Source organism: Strix uralensis, chromosome 23 (assembly GCF_047716275.1).
Source record: "Strix uralensis isolate ZFMK-TIS-50842 chromosome 23, bStrUra1, whole genome shotgun sequence".
NCBI classification, from domain to species: Eukaryota; Metazoa; Chordata; class Aves; order Strigiformes; family Strigidae; genus Strix; species Strix uralensis.
This window is the reverse complement of record NC_133994.1, coordinates 8609008-8626592: the sequence shown is the minus strand read 5'-3', so window position 1 is coordinate 8626592 and position 17585 is coordinate 8609008. Positions and strand designations below refer to the sequence as shown.

The 17585-nt window shown below is 59.7% G+C and overlaps 1 protein-coding gene and 1 long non-coding RNA gene across 6 annotated transcripts; one reads left to right on the top strand and one right to left on the bottom strand.

Annotated features, from left to right (window-relative positions):
- Positions 1-91: 91 nt before the first annotated feature.
- On the bottom strand, positions 92-13558 carry ZNF362 (zinc finger protein 362). Of its 5 annotated transcripts, none has more exons than XM_074892751.1 (10): positions 13500-13552; positions 11588-11672; positions 9284-9484; positions 5770-5833; positions 5384-5630; positions 4926-5247; positions 4599-4823; positions 2720-2798; positions 2449-2607; positions 92-2350 (listed from the first exon to the last, which is right to left on the bottom strand). In XM_074892751.1, exons 4-10 carry the CDS (start codon positions 5830-5832, stop codon positions 2234-2236), a joined length of 1212 nt encoding a protein of 403 aa, XP_074748852.1. In that variant the 5' UTR covers position 5833; positions 9284-9484; positions 11588-11672; positions 13500-13552; the 3' UTR covers positions 92-2233. The 5 variants fall into 5 exon arrangements, with proteins under 5 accessions (XP_074748852.1, XP_074748853.1, XP_074748850.1 ...); XM_074892752.1 differs by lacking the exon at positions 13500-13552 and adding an exon at positions 12377-12785; XM_074892749.1 differs by lacking the exon at positions 9284-9484 and having other exon boundaries at positions 13500-13558.
- A 1689-nt stretch (positions 13559-15247) lies between these two features.
- On the top strand, positions 15248-16521 carry LOC141954003 (uncharacterized). Its single transcript, XR_012632059.1, has 2 exons — positions 15248-15319; positions 15975-16521. It is a non-coding gene; the product is annotated as an uncharacterized LOC141954003 (long non-coding RNA).
- Positions 16522-17585: the final 1064 nt, after the last annotated feature.

Below are 17585 nucleotides of genomic sequence, written 5' to 3'. Positions count from 1 at the left end.
CAAATTGCAGATGGGGGGGGCTGAGGCGTGTGTCCCCCCGCCGTGCCAGCACCCCCAGGGTGGAGGTGGGGACCCTCCACACCTGCAGGGACACGGGACCCTGATTGGGGGGGGGGGGGGGGCGATGATGACACCCACTGTGGTGACACCGAGGGGTCCCTGGAGTTGAGGCTCACAGGGGTGACACATCCCTGGAGCTGGTGGCCACAGCCACAGAGCTGGTGGCCACAGTTGGGTGTCCCTGGAGATGGCAACGTGTCCTTGGAGGTGGTGGCCACAGTGGGGGGTGTCCCCCTGCCCGGGGGGGGGGTGCCCAGCTCAGGGCCTCCACCCCCCCCCCCCCCCAAGACACTGGTGACCCCCCCCCCCCCGGTGCTGCGGCGCTGCCACCCCCCTCCCTTGGGGACACGGTGGGGACAACCCACCCACGGGTGGGGTGACCCACAGCTCCACACACACCCACCCACCCCCCCCCCCCCGCTGCTTCCTGTGCCCCCCCCAGGGACTGGGCCAGTGTGACCAGCAGGAGGTCCCTGAGGTGGCCCAGAGGAGCCATCGGCCACCAGCCCCTTGCTCCCCCCTCTCCACCTTTTACCGTTTTTTTTTTTTTTTCACCTTCCACAACGAACACAAAAAAACCCCAGATTTTTATTAATTTTTTTTTTTTCTGTTTTATTCTTCTTTTTTTTGTTTTTTTTTTTTTGGAAACAGGCGCCGGTTTTGGGGAGGGGGGGGGCGGGGGGTTCACTCCTTTTCGACACCACGAACGCTCCCGGCGAGGCCGCGGTTCCCCCCCGGCTTCTCCGTGAACCACAATGCAAGACAGCGGGGGGGGGGAGAGGGGGGGGAAGTGGAATAAAGGGCTTTTTTTTTTCTTCATTTTCTCCTCTTTTTTTTTTTTTTTTTCCCTTTTTTTTTTTTCTCCTCCTTTTTTAATAAGGTAAGAACTAGCTCTAGGGACGCGTGGCCTGGATTTCCATCGAGGAAAATAAAAAAAGCCCCAAAACTGGGGAGGGGGGGGGGAGTGGGGGGTGTTAAGTGTATAAGAGGCGTATTTACACGGTATTAACATGCTGACAAAAAAGATTACAATATTGAGTATCATACAACATCGAGGGGGGGGGGAAAAACGAGGAATGGGGGGGGGGGGAGAATAAAAAATAACAGGTGGGGGGGGATTAAAAATTAATAAACAGAAGGTAAATAAAACACCCTGGCGGAAAAAACCCAAAATAAACGATGAGTTAAGGCTTAAAAAGTGTATAAAAAAATAACACAGTTAATATCCAAAACCGGAACCAAAGAGTACAGAATATAGATGAGTTTTTTGTCGCGGCTCTGCGGGGGGGGGGGGAGCGCGACCCCCCCCCCCCCCCCGGCTCTATACATGGGTTTATGTACAGGCGCCCGGGGCCGGCAGGCACAAGGCAAAGCGATTTACACCCCCCCCCCACCTCCCCGAGACGGATTTTGGGGATCCTGGGAATAAGGGGGGGGGGTTGGATCCAGCCCCGGAGGGACGCGGCTCTTCCCGCCGGCTTCTCCCTCAAAAGGGACCCCCAAAAAAAAAAAACCAAAACAAAAAACAACCAACAAAAAAAACAAACCAAAAACCCAACAAAACCAACCCACCCCCCGAAATGTTTAAAAATAAACCCCAGATGTCCCCAAGGAGGTGGCGGCCGCCGCGGTCCCGGCCCGAGTCCCGTCTGCTCCCGCGGGAGAGTCCGTGGCGGGGGGAGGCAGCGGGACCTCCCCCCCCGCCAGCTTCATTTTTCTCCATCCACGGTTCGTTTTGGGTCTTAATTCTGTTTTTAGCAGCACCAACTTCTTGGCCAATAAATATATATATATATTTGTATCCAAAAAATGAGAGGAGAGAGGGCAGGGATTTGTGGGGGGAGGAGAAACACCCCCCCCCCCCCCGCCTTTCCTGCCACCAAACCCCCCCCCCCCCCAAAAGAAAAAAAAAAACAACTAAACCAAACCGCAGAGATTCAAAGTGCTCTGAAACCGTCTTTGGATGTCACCAAACCTGCGGGGACCCGGGGCAGGGCGGGGGGGGGACACACGGCCCCGGGCACGTCCCGCCGGGCTCCCGGCCAGGGCTGGGGTGCTGCGGGTGGGTTTGCTTCCTTCCTCTTCCTCCTCTTCTTCGTCCTCCTCCTCCGTGTGGGGGTGTCCCGTGTCCGTGTGTCCCCCCCCCCGGCCCCGATGCCGAAGGCGTCCCCGCTTAGATGAGGGAGATCCGTACGGGAATGCCGGGCGACTCCGTCCTCTGCGGCGAGTGCTGGCTGACGAGGTGCTCCACCACGGTGTGTTTGGACATGTGCTTCATCAGGTACGTCTCCTGCGAGGGGGGGGAGAGGCGGAGGGTGAGCTGCAGAGCTTGGGGGGGGTGGTGTTTTGGGGCGCAGGGGGTGTCCCGGTCACCCCCCCCAGGCTCACCGAGGTATAGGCGCGGCCGCACATGCTGCAGCAGTAGGCCTTGGCGTGTTTGATGGCGTGAGCCGAGAGGTGGATCTGGAGCGAGGCCGAGTCCGTGTACGCCCGGTAGCAGTTGGGGCACTTGTAGGGCTTGTCCTTGTTGTGCTGTCGCTGGTGAGACTGTGAAATGGCGGGGAGGGGGGGTTACGGCAGCCGCCCCGGGGGGGGTCCGGGGCTCCTCGCACCCCCCACCCCCCTCCCAGGGCTCCCGCCACCGCCCCAGAGCGCTGACCTGGAGGTTGGAGAGTTGCGTGAAGGCCTTTTCGCAGCCGGGGTGGGGGCACTTGTAGGGTCTGTCGCCGGTGTGGATTCTGGGGGACACACACACACGTGTCAGGCACCGTCTACTCTCTCCCCACCCCCGCCACCACCCCCTGGGGACCAGCGCTGCCCCCACCCCCCATGGAGGGGTCACAGCAGGGACCACGGTGGGCACAGAGACGGGGGCGCCTCATCGAGGGACAGGGGGAAAAGGGGGGAGACGCGGGGCTGAGGGGCAGGAGGTTCGGAGATGATGAAGGTGGGCAGGAGGGAGGAGCGTGGTGGGGTCGGGGAAGGTGCTGGAGATGATGAATGTGGTGGGGATGAGGAAGGTGGTGGGGACGATGAGCATGGTGGAGATGGATGAGCGTGGTGGGTGCTGGAGATGACTGGACTATGCTTGGACTTAATGATCTTAAAGGTCGTTTCCAACCTAAATGATTCCATAATTCTGTGACTCTGTGACAAGTGTGGTGGGGACCATGAAGGTGGTGGGAATGATGAAGGTGGTGAGGACAGATTGGCATGGTGGGGACGATGAAGGTGGTGGGAACCATGAAGGTGGTGGGGACAGACTGGTGTGGTGGAGATGAGGAAGCTGGTGGGGATGATGAGCATGGTGGGGACAGACTGGTGTGGTGGGAATGATGAAGGCAGTGAGGATGATGAAGGCAGCGGGGACAGATTGGCATGGTGGGGATAGAAGAGTGTGGTGGGGATGATGAAGGCAGTGGGGACAGATTGGCATGGTTAGGACAGAAGAGTGTGGTGGGGATGATGAAGGCAGTGGGGACAGATTGGCATGGTTAGGACAGAAGAGTGTGGTGGGGACGAAGGCAGTGAGGACAGATTGGTGTGGTAGGGATGATCAGCGTGACATGGACAACGAAGGCAGTGAGGATGATGAAGGCAACGGGGACAGACTGGTGTGGTGGGGACAGATTGGCGAGGTGGGGATGATGAAGGTGGTGGGGACAATGAAGGCGGCAGGGACAGACTGGGGTGGTGGGGATGATGAAGGCAGCAGGGACAAACTGGTGTGGTGGGGATGATGAAGGTGGTGAGGATGATGAAGGTGGCAGGGACAGACGTGTGGTGGGGATGGTGAAGGCGGTGGGGATGGTGAAGGCAGTGGGACCAGATTGGCATGGTGGGGACCATGAAGGTGGTGGGGACAGATTGGTGTGGTGGAGATGAGGAAGCTGGTGGGGATGATGAGCATGGTGGGGACAGACTGGTGTGGTGGGAATGATGAAGGCAGTGAGGATGATGAAGGCAGCGGGGACAGATTGGTGTGGTGAGGACAGAAGAGTGTGGTGGGGACGAAGGCAGCGGGGACAGATTGGTGTGGTAGGGATGATCAGTGTGACATGGACAACGAAGGCAGTGAGGATGATGAAGGCAACGGGGACAGACTGGTGTGGTGGGGACAGATTGGCGAGGTGGGGATGATGAAGGTGGTGGGGACAATGAAGGCGGCAGGGACAGACTGGGGTGGTGGGGATGGTGAAGGTGGTGGGGATGGTGAAGGCGTTGGGTTGGTGAAGGTGGTGGGGATGATGAAGGCGGTGGGGATGGTGAAGGCAGCGGGCACACACTGGTGTGGTGGGGACAGATGACCATGGTGGGGACAACAAACACGGTGGGGACCATAAAGCTGTCAGGGATGACGGGGGTGGCGAGGAAGGATGAGCGCGGTGGCGATGACGAAGGCGGCGGGGACGGCAACCACGGCACGGGAGACGCTGGGTGGACGCCCCACCACCCCCTAAGGGAAGAGGGGGCTGAAGGGCCCCTCCCCAGCCCCCCAGGGCCCTCCCGCAGCCCCCCCGGGCCGGTTGTGTCCACACCTGGTGTGCTGCTGGAGGTGGGAGAGCTGGCGGAAGGACTTCTCGCAGTAGGAGCAGTGGTAGGGTTTGACGCCCAGGTGGATGCGCAGGTGCTGGGCCAGGTAAGAGGCGTTGGCGAAGGATTTGGAGCAATGGGGGCACTTGTGGGGCTTGGCCTCTGTGTGCGACTTGGAGTGGATCTGCATCTCCGACTTGGTGAAGAACGTCAAGGGGCAGACCTTACACCTGGAGAGGGGGGGCGGAGAACCCCGCAGGGACCGGGCTGGGGCAGGGGGGGGCACCCCGCCGTCCCCCCGACCCTCCCCGAGCAGGTGGGGGGGTGCCTACCTGTACGTCTTGCCCTCTTTGGCGGTCTCCCCCGAGGCCAGGATGGGGTAGGGCACCACCAAGACCGGCGGTCCCGAAGGATTTTCCGCTTTGATCTTCTTCCGGCCCCGTTCCGCCTTGGGTGCCCCCAGCAAACCGTGGCCCTGGATTGTCTTTATGGAGTCGAGGAGGGGGGGGCTGGTGATTCCTGAGATTAGGGTGGGCGAGGAGGCGATGAGGCGGCTCTGGCTGGTGGAGGTGGGGGTCGATGGGGTGGTGGTCCCCGTCCCCGTGCTGGATTCGGAGGTGCTGACCGCCGGCGCGCGGGAAGCCAGCCCCAACCCTGGCAGGCAGCGAGAAGGGCCGCGTTAATTTGGAAGGGGTCCCCCCTCCCATTTTCTCGCACAGCAGGGTCCTAAATTATAAGGAACCCTCCCCAAAACATCCCCGGCGCTGCCGGGAGCCGCCCGTGGTGGTACCTGTGACGGTGCTGGTGGCCGGTCGGGCGTGAAGGGCCACGTCGGGCTGGGGGACGGCTTGAGGGTGGAGCCCCGGGACCTGCTGCAGTTTGGGGAGGGACATGATGGATTGGCTGCTTTCGGCGGGCGAGGGGGGCACCAGGAGGGGCTGCTGGGAGGCCACGGAGGTGGGGGGCAAGTGCGGGGGTCGGATCTTCTCCGCCATCAACTGCTCCTTGATTTTGTTGATCAGGACCAGGTTGTCCAGCTGGTGGAGGGGAGGGGGAGAAGGAGGCAGAAAGGTGGGTCAGGGGCGGAGGAACCTGCACCCCCAGCCCTCCCCGGGCATCCCCCCACGTCCGTCTGTCCTCCCTCCTCCCCAAAATCCCGGGGCAGGGGGGTCCTACCTGGCTGGGCATGGTGGGGGGGGGCGGCCAGAAGTAGGGGTTGTTGAAGCGAGGCTCCGCCATCCTGCGGGGAGAAACGGGGGGGCGGTCAGGGGGGGCATCGGCTGCTGCACGGACCCCCCCCTCCCACCCCCCCTCGGGGGCTCGAACCCCACCGACACCAAACCCCCCCCCGCCCCCCAAAAGCAACCACCAGGCACTAAAAGAGGGCAGGGAGCAGGCAGGGAGCAGGCAGGGCCGGGGAACCTCCCAAGCATCTTCCCAGCTGGAAAGTCCTGCAGGATGGGGGTGACACCGAGCACCTCGAGGAGCCCAAACGCCAGCGAGCACACGAAGATGCGACGTGGCAAGGGAAGGGGGTGGGAATTTGGGGGAAAAAAACCCAAATCTCCCAAGCCCCAGAGGTATCTGCGCTGCTCCTCCGGTATCTCCAGGAGGGGTTACGGAGGCAGACGGGATGCTGCCAGGGGAGAGGGCGAGCACGACGGCGGCACGTTGAGCCCAAAGCCAACCCTGGCTGAGTCCCACCCCCCCCCCCAAAAAAAAAAAGCCACCCCCAATCCCAAGCGAAGCAACCCGCGACGTCCGTGGGCAGCTCGGCAGGAAAACCCGGCTGCAGCGAGGCCGGGAGATTTATAGAGACACTTAAACACATTGGGAAAATTAATTCTAAATCCATCTTCGGGTAATCGAAAACATCTGAGAGGGGGACGGCGAGAAACGGGTGTAACGGCCTGGTGTAAACAGGCACCGCGGCACTGGCAAACCTCGTTACGGGGGTGTTTGAGGGTAAAGTCTATAAGGGACCCTGGTGGAACGTATAGGAGAGGTCCCTGAGGAGCTCTGGCTGTAATATAAACCAGGCCACGGCCGGGATCCCGGGAGAAACTAGACCAGCGCCGCCAGCAAAGCGCGTCCCCGAAAGCCTTTGGGGGGGTGGGGGGGGGGATTTGGGGGCGGGGTGCCTACGGCTGAGCCCCGGCGGGCTGGGAAACTGAGGCACGGAGAGCCCGGGGGGTGGCTGCGGGGATTCAGACACAGTCCCGCGTTTGCCGGACGGGCAGCCCCCTCCAAACAACGCCGGAGGCGTCCGGGAGCACCCCTGCTCCCACAAAACAAGCACCCTGGGGGTGGGATGGGGCGATGAGCCTTCCTCCTCCTCCTCCTCATCGCACTCACTTGTCCCTCGGCTTAAATCAGACCCTGACCTCCCTGGGGTCTTTGTAGGGGGGTGGGCAGCACCCAGCAAAAGAGGGTGTTGGTCCTGCCGGGTGTTTGCACCCATACGGCCACACCAGCCTGCGGAAGAGCCACAGGCTGGACCCCCCCCAGGCTAATTTGGGGGGAAACTGAGGCAGGGAGGAGGGGCCCGCCCGCCCCTCGCGATACGGAGCAGCACAGCGCACGACAAGGCGAGTTTGGGGGCCGACGCACCGGGGGCTGTAGGCAGCACCAAGGACCAGGAGCCATTTCAGACGGCGGATCCCAAGGCTGCGGCCAGGCCAGGAAACACCCAACATCCCACCCAGCTCCAGAAACTCCCCTTCCCTGCCTCAAACCGCTCCGTCTCACCCCCCAGCTGCCCATGCACCAAATTTCAGCTTTTTCAAGTGAAAGCGAACCCGGATCCTCGCAATATCCCCAGACACGACTACTTTTCCCCGCCGTTTTCTCTCCATCCGCCCTTATTTACCCCGCTCTGGGCGGCGCAGGAGGAGGAAGGCAGAGCCGGGAGCCCCGCTCCGCGCCACGCCTGTGCACCCAGAAAGGGAAATTGCTGGGGCTATTAAATGCGCTTTCCCATACACGTACACGCCCGCCACCGGCTATTTTATATCCATTATATATGTACCCACACGCCACCCACGTTGTGAGTTTACCCACTGGCTACGTGTATATATATAAGATCGCTCGGGATGATGAGCAGGGGATGGGGACTCTGGGACGGAGGGATGATGGCACAAGGGGCCGGTGCACCGGGAGACGGGAGGTGGTGGCAGGGGAAGGCCCTCGTGATGGAGGCAGGCAGGAAAGCAGGCAGCGAGCAGGCAGAGGAGCGCAGGCAAGAGGGCTCCGGGTCCCACCCGACGCGGCCAAGCACCCCGGCACGAACCCCACGGCCCGGCTCGGCCAGCGGCAGCCCCGCGGCGTGGGAAAACAGGAAACCAGAGCTATGATTAGAAAAGGGTTTTTTGGAGCTGCTCCCCCGTCACAGCAGGTGCCCTGCAACCTCCGTCCTTCCCGTCTGTCTGTCCGTCCATCCTTCTCCCTGTCCCAACAGCGTGCCAGGCTCTGCCGGAGCCGTCAGTGGCACCAAGAAGGATCGAAACCACCAGCGCGGCTCCCAAACCATCACCAGGACGCAGCACGAACCACTACAAACCATCCCAGGACCCCTCGTGCAAAGCTGGAGGGGGGGTTGGCAAAGGCACGAAGCGCATTTTGGGGAGGAAAGCGCAACTATTGTGTGTATCCCACCCCCCCCCCTCCCCGCCTCCACTTGAGGTCTTATTAATTATAAATTATTTGCAAAACCACCACGCTCAGAGCTTGACGAACCTGCCCCGAATAAAGAGGAAAGAAATGATCGGCGTGCCAAAAAAAAAAAATCCCTGTTCCTGTCCCGATTTCATGTTATAAATCGTGCGGTATTTCATCGGGAGCGGAGGGAGCAGCTTCCCCCTCTCCCAGGGCTGGGATGGCTGGGGGAGGGAGCGGGAGGGGATATAAAGCAGATGGAAAAAAAAAGAAATATATATATATATAAAAACTCCCTTTTTCTCAGCTAACTATGAAAAATGGAAGCTGACATGCAGCAAAGAAAAAAAAAAAAAGAAGAAAATCCATTAAAATGGAAATTATGAAGGGTGGGGAATGCTGCAGCGCGTCTCCCCCCGGCTCTGCGGGACCCGGCTCTGCGGGGCACGGCAGGCAACAGGGCCACATTAGGGTTCTCCGTGCCCCCCAATTTTTGGTCAGGCAGGGGGAACACCCCCCCCCCCCCCCCCCCCCAGGGTAACGGTTTTCCTGTGGCACCGGGTCCTGGGGTCCCAACCACGGGGTGGGAGAGCCCCCGGCATCCACCGTGGGCACTGGATCGGGCCAAGTCTTGCCAAGGGGACACCGAAGGTTGTCCCGGGGGACATGGGTGGGCACAAAAAGCATCGTGGCCACCGAAGCGGGCACGGCCGGAGGAGAGGGATGTCGGAAGAGCAAGCAGGAAGATGCACGGAGCCCCCAAAAAACAGGGGCTGAACCCCAAATTCCCGCAGAACGGCGGCAGCACCCGGCATCGCCGTTCAACCGGGCAAAGCGGGGAAGCGGCAGCATCTCGGGCGACCCTAAAAAGACATTAAAAAAATCATCGCCTCCGCACCCCCGGGGAAGGAAGAGAGCGTGAGAAGCCGGCAAGCCGGGGCGAGGGGGGGATGGCGAGGGGGAAAGGGGTGCGGCGGCGGCAGCGAGGGGTCGGCGGTGACGAGATACGGTCGGACGCCGGTGTTTTGGTACTCACAGGCTGGCCTCAGAAGCCAGGTGGCCGCAGCTGCCTGGGGAGACGTGTCGATGAGGCTCCAGATTGATGGGAGGTAGATGATGGCACGGGTGGGCACGAGCTCACTAGAGCCTTCCAACTTCCTACCCAACTGCCGCTAAGTCAAGCTACAGTTCTCTAGGGAACGCCTCTACCTTGGCAGCCCTCTCTGTCTCGCCTTCGCTGAAATAAAAAGAAACAAGAGATTTCTTTTCACGGCACCGCCGAGAGAAAGGGGGCAGCTCCCGGGTACCGGCAACCCTGAGGACGGCGAGAGATCACCGACCCGGTACAGCCGGCAAACGGGGGGAGCGGGAGGCAAGGGGAGGGATTTGGGGTGACCGGAGCGGCGGTCGGAGTGCCTAAACGTGCCCTCGCCCCAGGGAGAAGCCGAGCCCTCGGTGTCCCCAACCGCAGCGTCCTGTCCCCGAGGGTCCCGGCGAGAGCATCGGGGCAGAGGTGTCCCCCCCCTCCCATGCCAAGCGGCGAGCGCAGGAAAGCCGACGGCGGGCCCGAGACGGCGCGGCGAGCGAGAGCCAAGCGGGGTGGAGAGGTCCCCTGCGTGTGTGTCCCCCCGCCAAACCCCAGCACGCCCTCGCCGCCGGGGGACAGACGGGGGACAGCGACGCTGGCGTGGCCGTGTCCCTGCCACCTCCCGTGGCCGGGCAACGGCAGAACCCGGCTCTGCCCCGTGCCGTGCCTCAGTTTCCCCCAAAAAACACAAGGCCACGGCCCCTGTCGCCCCGTAAGGACAAGCCTCCCCCCCACGCGCAAGCGGGGCTTGCCTGGAGCAGGAGGGTTTTCGAGGGAAAGCGAGCGTCCCTCCGCAAAAACCCCATCCCAGAGGCGCCGGGGTGGGAAGCAGCATCCGGCACCATCCCGCTTCCGTCCTCAGGGAACGTTCATCCCTCCCCACCCGGATTGTCCTCATCCGGGAGGGATTTACCCCAAAGCAGAGGTGGCAGAAGGCAGGCAAGGCCGGGGAAGCAGAAACGACGGGCGAGACCCGAAATCCCCATCGCTCGGGGAGGGGGGGGGGGGGGGGCAGACCGCGCGCCAGAAGAATTCACCCAAGATGGAACCAATTAAACCCCACGTTTCCGCCCCCCGAAGGGCCGTTAACTGGTGTTTCTCCTTCGGATTTGCAGCAAAACCAACCCAAAATGAGCCCCAACGTAAAGCCCATCCTGGTATGGGGGTCCCTGCGTGGGAAAGGGGGTGTGCGGGTGCAGGGATGAGGAGCCAAGCGCTGGCGTGAAGCAAAAGGGGAGGCAAAGCCACGCTGGGGACCACCCCGGGGTCCCCCCCCCACCCCGGGGATGAAGGAGGGGGGAACCAGGGAGGCAACGCTCCCAAAAGATGGGGGCCCGGGTGGCGCAACCCCAAATCCTCAGGGCCGAAACACCGTCCGTCCACCCCGTCACCGATGGGACCCACCAAAGGGGACACGGGGACAGCCCGCGGGGAAACCCGGCGCCCGTGGGGTGACACCCGCGCCAACCACGGTGCCTGCGTCCCCCCCCAAAACACACCGTTCCCCAGCGCTGGTGGGGGGGGGTTACCTGCTCCCCCAGACCCCCAAACACACCACCCGCCTAAAAGAGACCAGCCGGGCACCCCGCAAGGCAAAGCCGGTGCCCACAAACCAGCCAGCTCGGGGGGCAACCGGCCCCCCCACGGCAGCAAGGGGAGGGGGGGGGGCAGTCTGGAGAGCACCCATGGGTGCCGCCACGCGCCGGCGGGTGGGGAAACCGAGGCACGGGTGGCTTAGCAGGGGTTCGCCCCGAGGAGCCAGCGTGCGCGCACCGAATCCAACATGCACTTGTCGTGACATCGCACCCACCGACCGAAAATCCACGTTTTTTTAAGGAAAAAAAAAATAGGGGGGGGGGGGGGGTTGAGGGAGAAAAACCCATGATTTTACGCATATAAATACACGTATCTTAACATGGAAAATACAAGCGGTCACACTTACGCCGTGAGCGGGGTCCCCTCCGCACCGATCTGGTCCCCTCCCCGCAGAGGGGGTGGGCAGGTAGCCCCCCGCACCCCCCAAAATCCCCCAGGGAGGGCCAAAATCTGCCCCCGCTTATATATAAATATATATATAAGTGCACATGATAATAGCTATATTATTACGCGCACGTATATATATTCTTTTTATATGCGTATCTGTAATTGCATTCAGACACATCATTAAGCTCGTATACGTTATTTTACGATGTAAACAGATAGATAGAGGATTTTTTTTGAGTCCGGTGCCCTCAATAAAGCCGGCATGCCCACCTCTGCGAGTACTGGCGTTGTTTCCCCTTATCCGCGTCCATCTCCAGCTCTAGCTGAGACCGGGTGCTGCACGCGGGGCGTTTTTCTACGGGGGGACAAGGAGGACAACTTCACACACCCCGAACCCACCGCCAGCCCCCGGCGCGCGAGATCCCACAGCGGAGGAACAAAAGCGAAGCGGCTCCGACCTACCCGACCCGTGGGAACGTGGGGTTTTTCCTGAAAATAGAAAAAATAAAAAAGAAAGAAAAAAAAAAAAAAGCAATGTGTTGTTTTTTTTGGGTTTTTTTTAAGCCCAGCTCACCCCCAAGCTGTGAAGCTGAGGGATGGGGAGCTGGCTGGAAAATCGGGGTTGAAATCCATCCCCTCGCCCCGGACCCTCTGCCTCTCAGCAAATTGCACGCCGGGAGGGACCGAAAACTTTTTTACCTCTCTGCTAAAATATCACTTTATAATCTCAAAGGCCTCAGGCTCAAAGCCGCTATCGCCCGCTCCATCCTCCCTGGATTAAAAAACCCGGCTGATGTCCGAAGGACCGCGGGGCTGGGGGGGTGGGGGAAAAAAAAAAAAAGAGAAACAACGAGCATCCTCCGACCTTGCAGGGTATTTGCTGGAGAAAAAGAAATAAAATCAGCAAATTAATCATTCCTGGGTTGAAACGCATCTTCGTCCGGTTTCGCCGTGGCCACGCCGGCTCTAAGCTCCCCCCCGGGCCCCCCGACGTGGCCGGGAGATTATGGATGTATAAATAGTATATGGCTAAATATACGTCCAGGCAGACAGACAGACCTCTCTAAGCACCGCCACGGAAATTTGGGTCCCTCGCTAAGGCTGCCGCATTCCTGCCAAAGCGCGATGCAAAAATATTCCCCCGTTAGACCTTCCAGCCAGCGAGACCACTTTCTAGACAAAACCGGTTAATGCGGAAAGAGAGGAAAGGAAGAAAAAAAAAAAAAAAAAAAAAGGGGGGGGGGAAGGAATAAAAATGATAATAATAATAATAACCACCCCCCCGCGCTTCTTCCGCCACCCCCCGTGTAAGATAAAAAGCCATGAATAAATAAAAAAGCAAACACCCCCCCCCCAACATGCAACATCCACAAAAATAGGTACGTTCAGCTGCAATTAACTTTTCCATTAGACCATCCAGAGGGAGAGAAAAAGAGAAAATCCTGAAAAATGGGTATTTTCCTGGATGTTCCCCCCCTTTTCCCCCCCCCCCTTTTTTTTTTTTTCCTCCCCCTTCTCCTTCTTCTTCCTCCTCGGCGAAGGGGGGGGAGTGGTGGTAAAAATAAAATAATAATTTTTAAAAGAGGTGGAAAAAGGCGAAGTTTGGCGTTAAGTGAAGTTGAAATCCTCGACCTGGGAGGGGAGATGGGGGGGGGGGGGGGGGTTGGCCTTTTTTTTTTTTTTTTTTTTTTTCAGACAAAAAGGCCGGGGGATGGGGATGGAAGGGGGGGTTTAGGGGGGGGTTTGGCCCGGCCGGGAGCTTCCCCCCCCCCCTTCATCCGCCGCCTCTCCCACATTCTCAGACGGTTTTATTAAAATTCGCAGACAAAAGGAAAACAAAAATGGCAGCCCCGGCTTATTTTTAAAACGCTAGGACGGGGACGCCATATTCTGCAGATCTGCGAGGAGGGGAAGGGGGGGGGAGTGAGGAAAAAAATGTAAAAAAAATAGAATAAAAAAGAATTTAAATTTTAAAACCCCAAAACGCAGCGCGGGGGGGTGTGGGGCCGCCCCCCCCTCCCCGCTCATACCCGGGGTGAGGTGGGGGGGGGGGGGGGTTAGGGGGGGTTTGGAGGTGTTTTGGAGGGATGGATGTGGGGGGGGGAAGGGGGGGGGGAAGGAAGGGAAGAGGAAAAAAAAAAAAAAGGGGGGGGGGAGAAAAAAAAAAAGACACTTCCTATACCAACAGCCATGCTGCCCCCGCCGCGTCCCGCCGGCTCCGCCGCACGGAGGAAGATGGGCGCCCCGCGCCGCCCGCCCGCCCCCGCGCCCGCCCCCGCCCCCGCCCGCCCAGCCCCGGGACGCGCCGGGCCCGGCCGCCGGCGCCGCCTTCGCCCCCCTCGGTACCCGGTGGGGGTGGTTGGGGTGCGGGGGGGGGGACGGGGAGAGTCGCGGGGGCCTACGGGGCACCGGGGATTCAGGGGCCCCGCAGCTCCCCCCCCGCCACCCGCGCCGGGTCCCCTCAGCTCCCTCAGTCTCCTCAGGCCCCCCCCAGTCTCCTCAGCCCTCACGAACCCCGGTTCTCCTCAGCCCCCCCAGTTCCCTTCAGCCCTCCCAAATCCTCTCAGGCCCCCCAAATCTCCTCAGCCCCTCCAAATCTCCTCAGCCCCCCCAAATCTCCTCAGCACCCCCCAAATCTCGTCATACCCCTCCAAATCTCCCCAGTACCCCCCAAATCTCCTCAGCCCCCCCAAATCTCCTCAGCACCTCCCGAATCTCTCAGCCCCTCCAAATCTCCTCAGTACCCCCAAATCTCCTCATACCCTCCAAATCTCCTCAGCCCCCCCAAATCTCCTCAGCACCTCCCGAATCTCTCAGCCCCTCCAAATCTCCTCAGTACCCCCCAAATCTCCTCAGTACCCCCCCAAATCCCCTCAGCACCTCCCAAATATCTCAGCCCCTCCAAATCTACTCAGTACCCCCCAAATCTCCTCATACCCCCCCAAATCTCCTCAGCACCTCCCAAATCTCTCAGCCCCCCCAAATCTCCTCAGTACCCCCCAAATCTCCTCATACCCTCCAAATCTCCTCAGTACCCCCCCAATCTCCTCAGTAACCCCCAAATCTCAGCCCCTCCAAATCTCCTCAGCTCCCCAGGTCCCCTCAGCCCCCCTGGATCCCCTCAGCTCCCTCAGTCTCCTCAGCCCCCCCGGTTCTCTCTAGCCCCCCCCAAATCTCCTCAGCCCCCCCAGTCCCCTCAGCCCCCCAATTCCTCTCAGCCCCCTCAAAGCTCCTCAGCATTCTCGGTTCTTTTCAGCCCCCCCCAGTTTTTCTCAGGTCCCTCCCAGACCTCCTCAGCCCCCCCCCAGTTCCCCTCAACTCCCTGGATCCCTTCAGCCCCCCCAAATCTCCTCAGCCCCGAGGTCCCCTCAGCCCCTCTCTCTGCCTCAGTGTCACCCCCCACCCAGCCCCTTTGTGTGTCTCCACAGCACCCTCAGGGACTCTGCTCCCCCCCCCAAGTCCTCCAGGTACCTCTTCAGCCCCCTGAAGGTCCCCCCCATTTTCCTTGGGGCTCCCCATCCCCTCTCAGGGTCTGGCCCCCCATCTCAAGGTCTCCCCATCCCCTCTGTGGGTCTCTGCAGCCCTCCAGGGTCTCCCCAAGCTTTGGCAGCCCCTGGGGCCTCCCCATTTGCTTTCTCTTCCCCATGTACCTTTTGGGGAACATCCCTTTTTTAAAAAAATTTAAATTTATTTCTCTGGTTTTCCATCATTTTATCTGTATGTCCCCCATCTCAGACTTTCAACCCCGAACCAGCAGATACAGGCCATGGGGGAGGGAAAAGGGAGAAAAAGCCCCCCCAGTTCCCCTCCTTCTTCCCCAGGGTCCAGGGGATGACGGCGCTTCTGAGTTTCCAGTTTAAAGATAATTTAAAAAAAAAGCAAAACGGGATTTTTTTCAGGCTTTTCAAAATGGTCCATCGCTGAGGGTGATGGAGAGGACAGGAGAGCCCTGAAAGGGCGGACCCATAATTAACAAACCCAAACGATACCTCTGAGAGAGAGGTGGGGAGTGGGGAAGGACCAGGGATGGGATGGGATGGGATGGGATGAGGTGGGATGAGGTGGGATGGGATAAGGTGGGATGGGGTGGGATGGGATGGGATGGGATGAGGTAGGATGGGGTGGGATGGGATGGGATGAGGTGGGATGGGATGGGATGGGATGGGATGGGATGGGATGGGATGAGGTAGGATGGGATGGGATGGGATGAGGTGGGATGGGATGGGATGGGATGGGATGGGATGGGATGGGATGGGATGGGATGGGATGGGATGGGATGGGATGGGATGAGGTAGGATGGGATGAGGTAGGATGGGATGGGATGAGTTTCCAAGAGGTCTCCACCGAGGTGTGGGCATCCATCTGCAACTGCCCTGGGCGAGTGGAGGGACATGAAGACCCTGGGGAAGGTCCTGGCCAAGGCAATGGTGCGGGGGCAGAGATGCTGTCACCCCCCCGGTGACCTCTCGGGTCTGGCCGTGTCCCCTACCCACGTCCCCACTGCTTCTTTAGCACTGCCACCAGCCAGCTGGCCTGGGATCCCCCCATCGCCCAACATTTCCCCATCTTGGAAGGTCCCCAGATCCATTAATTATCCATGACTCAACCGAGAACCTGAGCCAGCAGCTCGAAAACTCCCCTTTTATCTGATTTTCAGATATTGACACCTCGCAGTTGCCGCTCAACGCTGGTGTCACCCCAGAATGGGACACCAGGAGAGACTGGAATATCCTGGAGCTTCCCCGATGTCCCTTAAGCCACCAGCATCTGTCCCCGATGCCGCCAAGTTCCCCCTCATTGGGTTTATTTTCACGGGCGCTTTCACTTCTGCCGCAGCGCCGGGGCTTTTGGCTGCTGGGATTTTTTTTTTGCTGTGATTATGAAACTGGTGGTTTTAAACCTCTGCACCATTTTCGGTGTTTCCTGACTTTTGGGGGGGGTTGGCCAGCATCAAATCTGCGGGAGATGGACATGGTGTGGGTCACCCCTGAGCTTGGGGAGTCTATCACGGGTTTGAGAACATCTCCTGGGACCGTCCTTGTTGGGGCTGGCTGAGATAAGAAACGCTCCGGGCTTTTTTTCCGACCCTACATTGGGTGGATTTAATCTTGGGTGTGGGAAAGGGGCCCCTTTCCTGGGGAGGTCGTTGGTATGCAGGGATAAAAAAAAAAAAAAATAATAATAATAAAACTGTGCCCGTCTCCAACCCGGGTTGCAAAATGGAGGAAATAAGCGCTCGCCTTCCAAAAATATAGGGTTCCAAGGCTGGTTTTGCCCCCGGGATAGATCCAACCGCGATTAAAAGGAGGGGAAGGCAGGAGCGGAGGTAAATCACCGCCGCAAATCACCGCCGCGGGGGTTTCGGCAAAGCTGCGGGGCCGCTACACCTGCGCGCCCCCCCCGGAACAGCGGCTCCTTCCCATCTCGGCATCGCCGTGAAGCCGGATCCGTCCGGCACAGTAAAACCCCTTTGTAAAACCCCTCTGGTCGCCTCGGTGGAGAAAGGGAGATGTCGTTTGGAGGGCAACCTGAGATGGCCCGGTGGGAAAACACGGTCCCCAAGGGGCGATGTGGGGCTCCCGGCCAGCTTTTTTGGTGTCCCCAAAGTCTTTGTCCCCAACTGCAGGACACCGGGAAGGAAATCCCTTGGGAAATGCCTCTCCAAAGCGCCTCCATCCCTACCGACTCCTTGTTTCCTTCCCAAGAAATCCCTCTTTTTCCACAAAAAGCTGGTGAAAGCACCCACCGCCTGCCCCAGAGGAGGTTCCCCCATGACGGGTGGCCACACTGGGCACTGGTGATGCCGGCGTTCCCACTGCTGCTTGGGCCGGATGGGTGAAAATCCTCATTGCTGGTTTCTCAGCGAATCCATAAAGTGGGTTTTTCATCCCGGATTCGCGACGATCGGGAGGGCCGGGCGCCAAGGTCCTCACTGATACTGGCGTGAAGCTGGTGGAGGTTTTGGGGTGTTTGAGGGCGGGGGGGTGGAATGAGGGTGCATGAATTACCCTTCTCCCTGTAAATGGGAGGGCCGTTTGGTTCTAATTAAGTAATGAGTTAATTAGGATTAATTAGTTAATGTTTGCAAAGCACTTAGGAGATGAAAAGCGCCAGCGTGGGGCGGCTTTGTGCGTCCTCTGCTCTCCGTGGAGGTGTGCGGTGGCTTTGGCTAAAACCCCTCCCCGCGACGCACTTAGGAGGGGACTCCTTAAACCGAGCCTAGCCAGGACGGGCTTAAAACCCAGCAAGACGATGGGCTCCAGTAACA

What these genes read in the sequence shown, in the direction of transcription:
- ZNF362 (XM_074892749.1), bottom strand. An exon ending in AAAGAGGGCAAGACGTACAG is followed by an intron (nt 4,824 to 4,925) that starts GTAGGCACCCCC and finishes CCCCCTCTCCAG; the next exon opens with GTGTAAGGTCTGCCCCTTGA. An exon ending in CACCTCCAGCAGCACACCAG is followed by an intron (nt 2,799 to 4,598) that starts GTGTGGACACAA and finishes TGTGTCCCCCAG; the next exon opens with AATCCACACCGGCGACAGAC.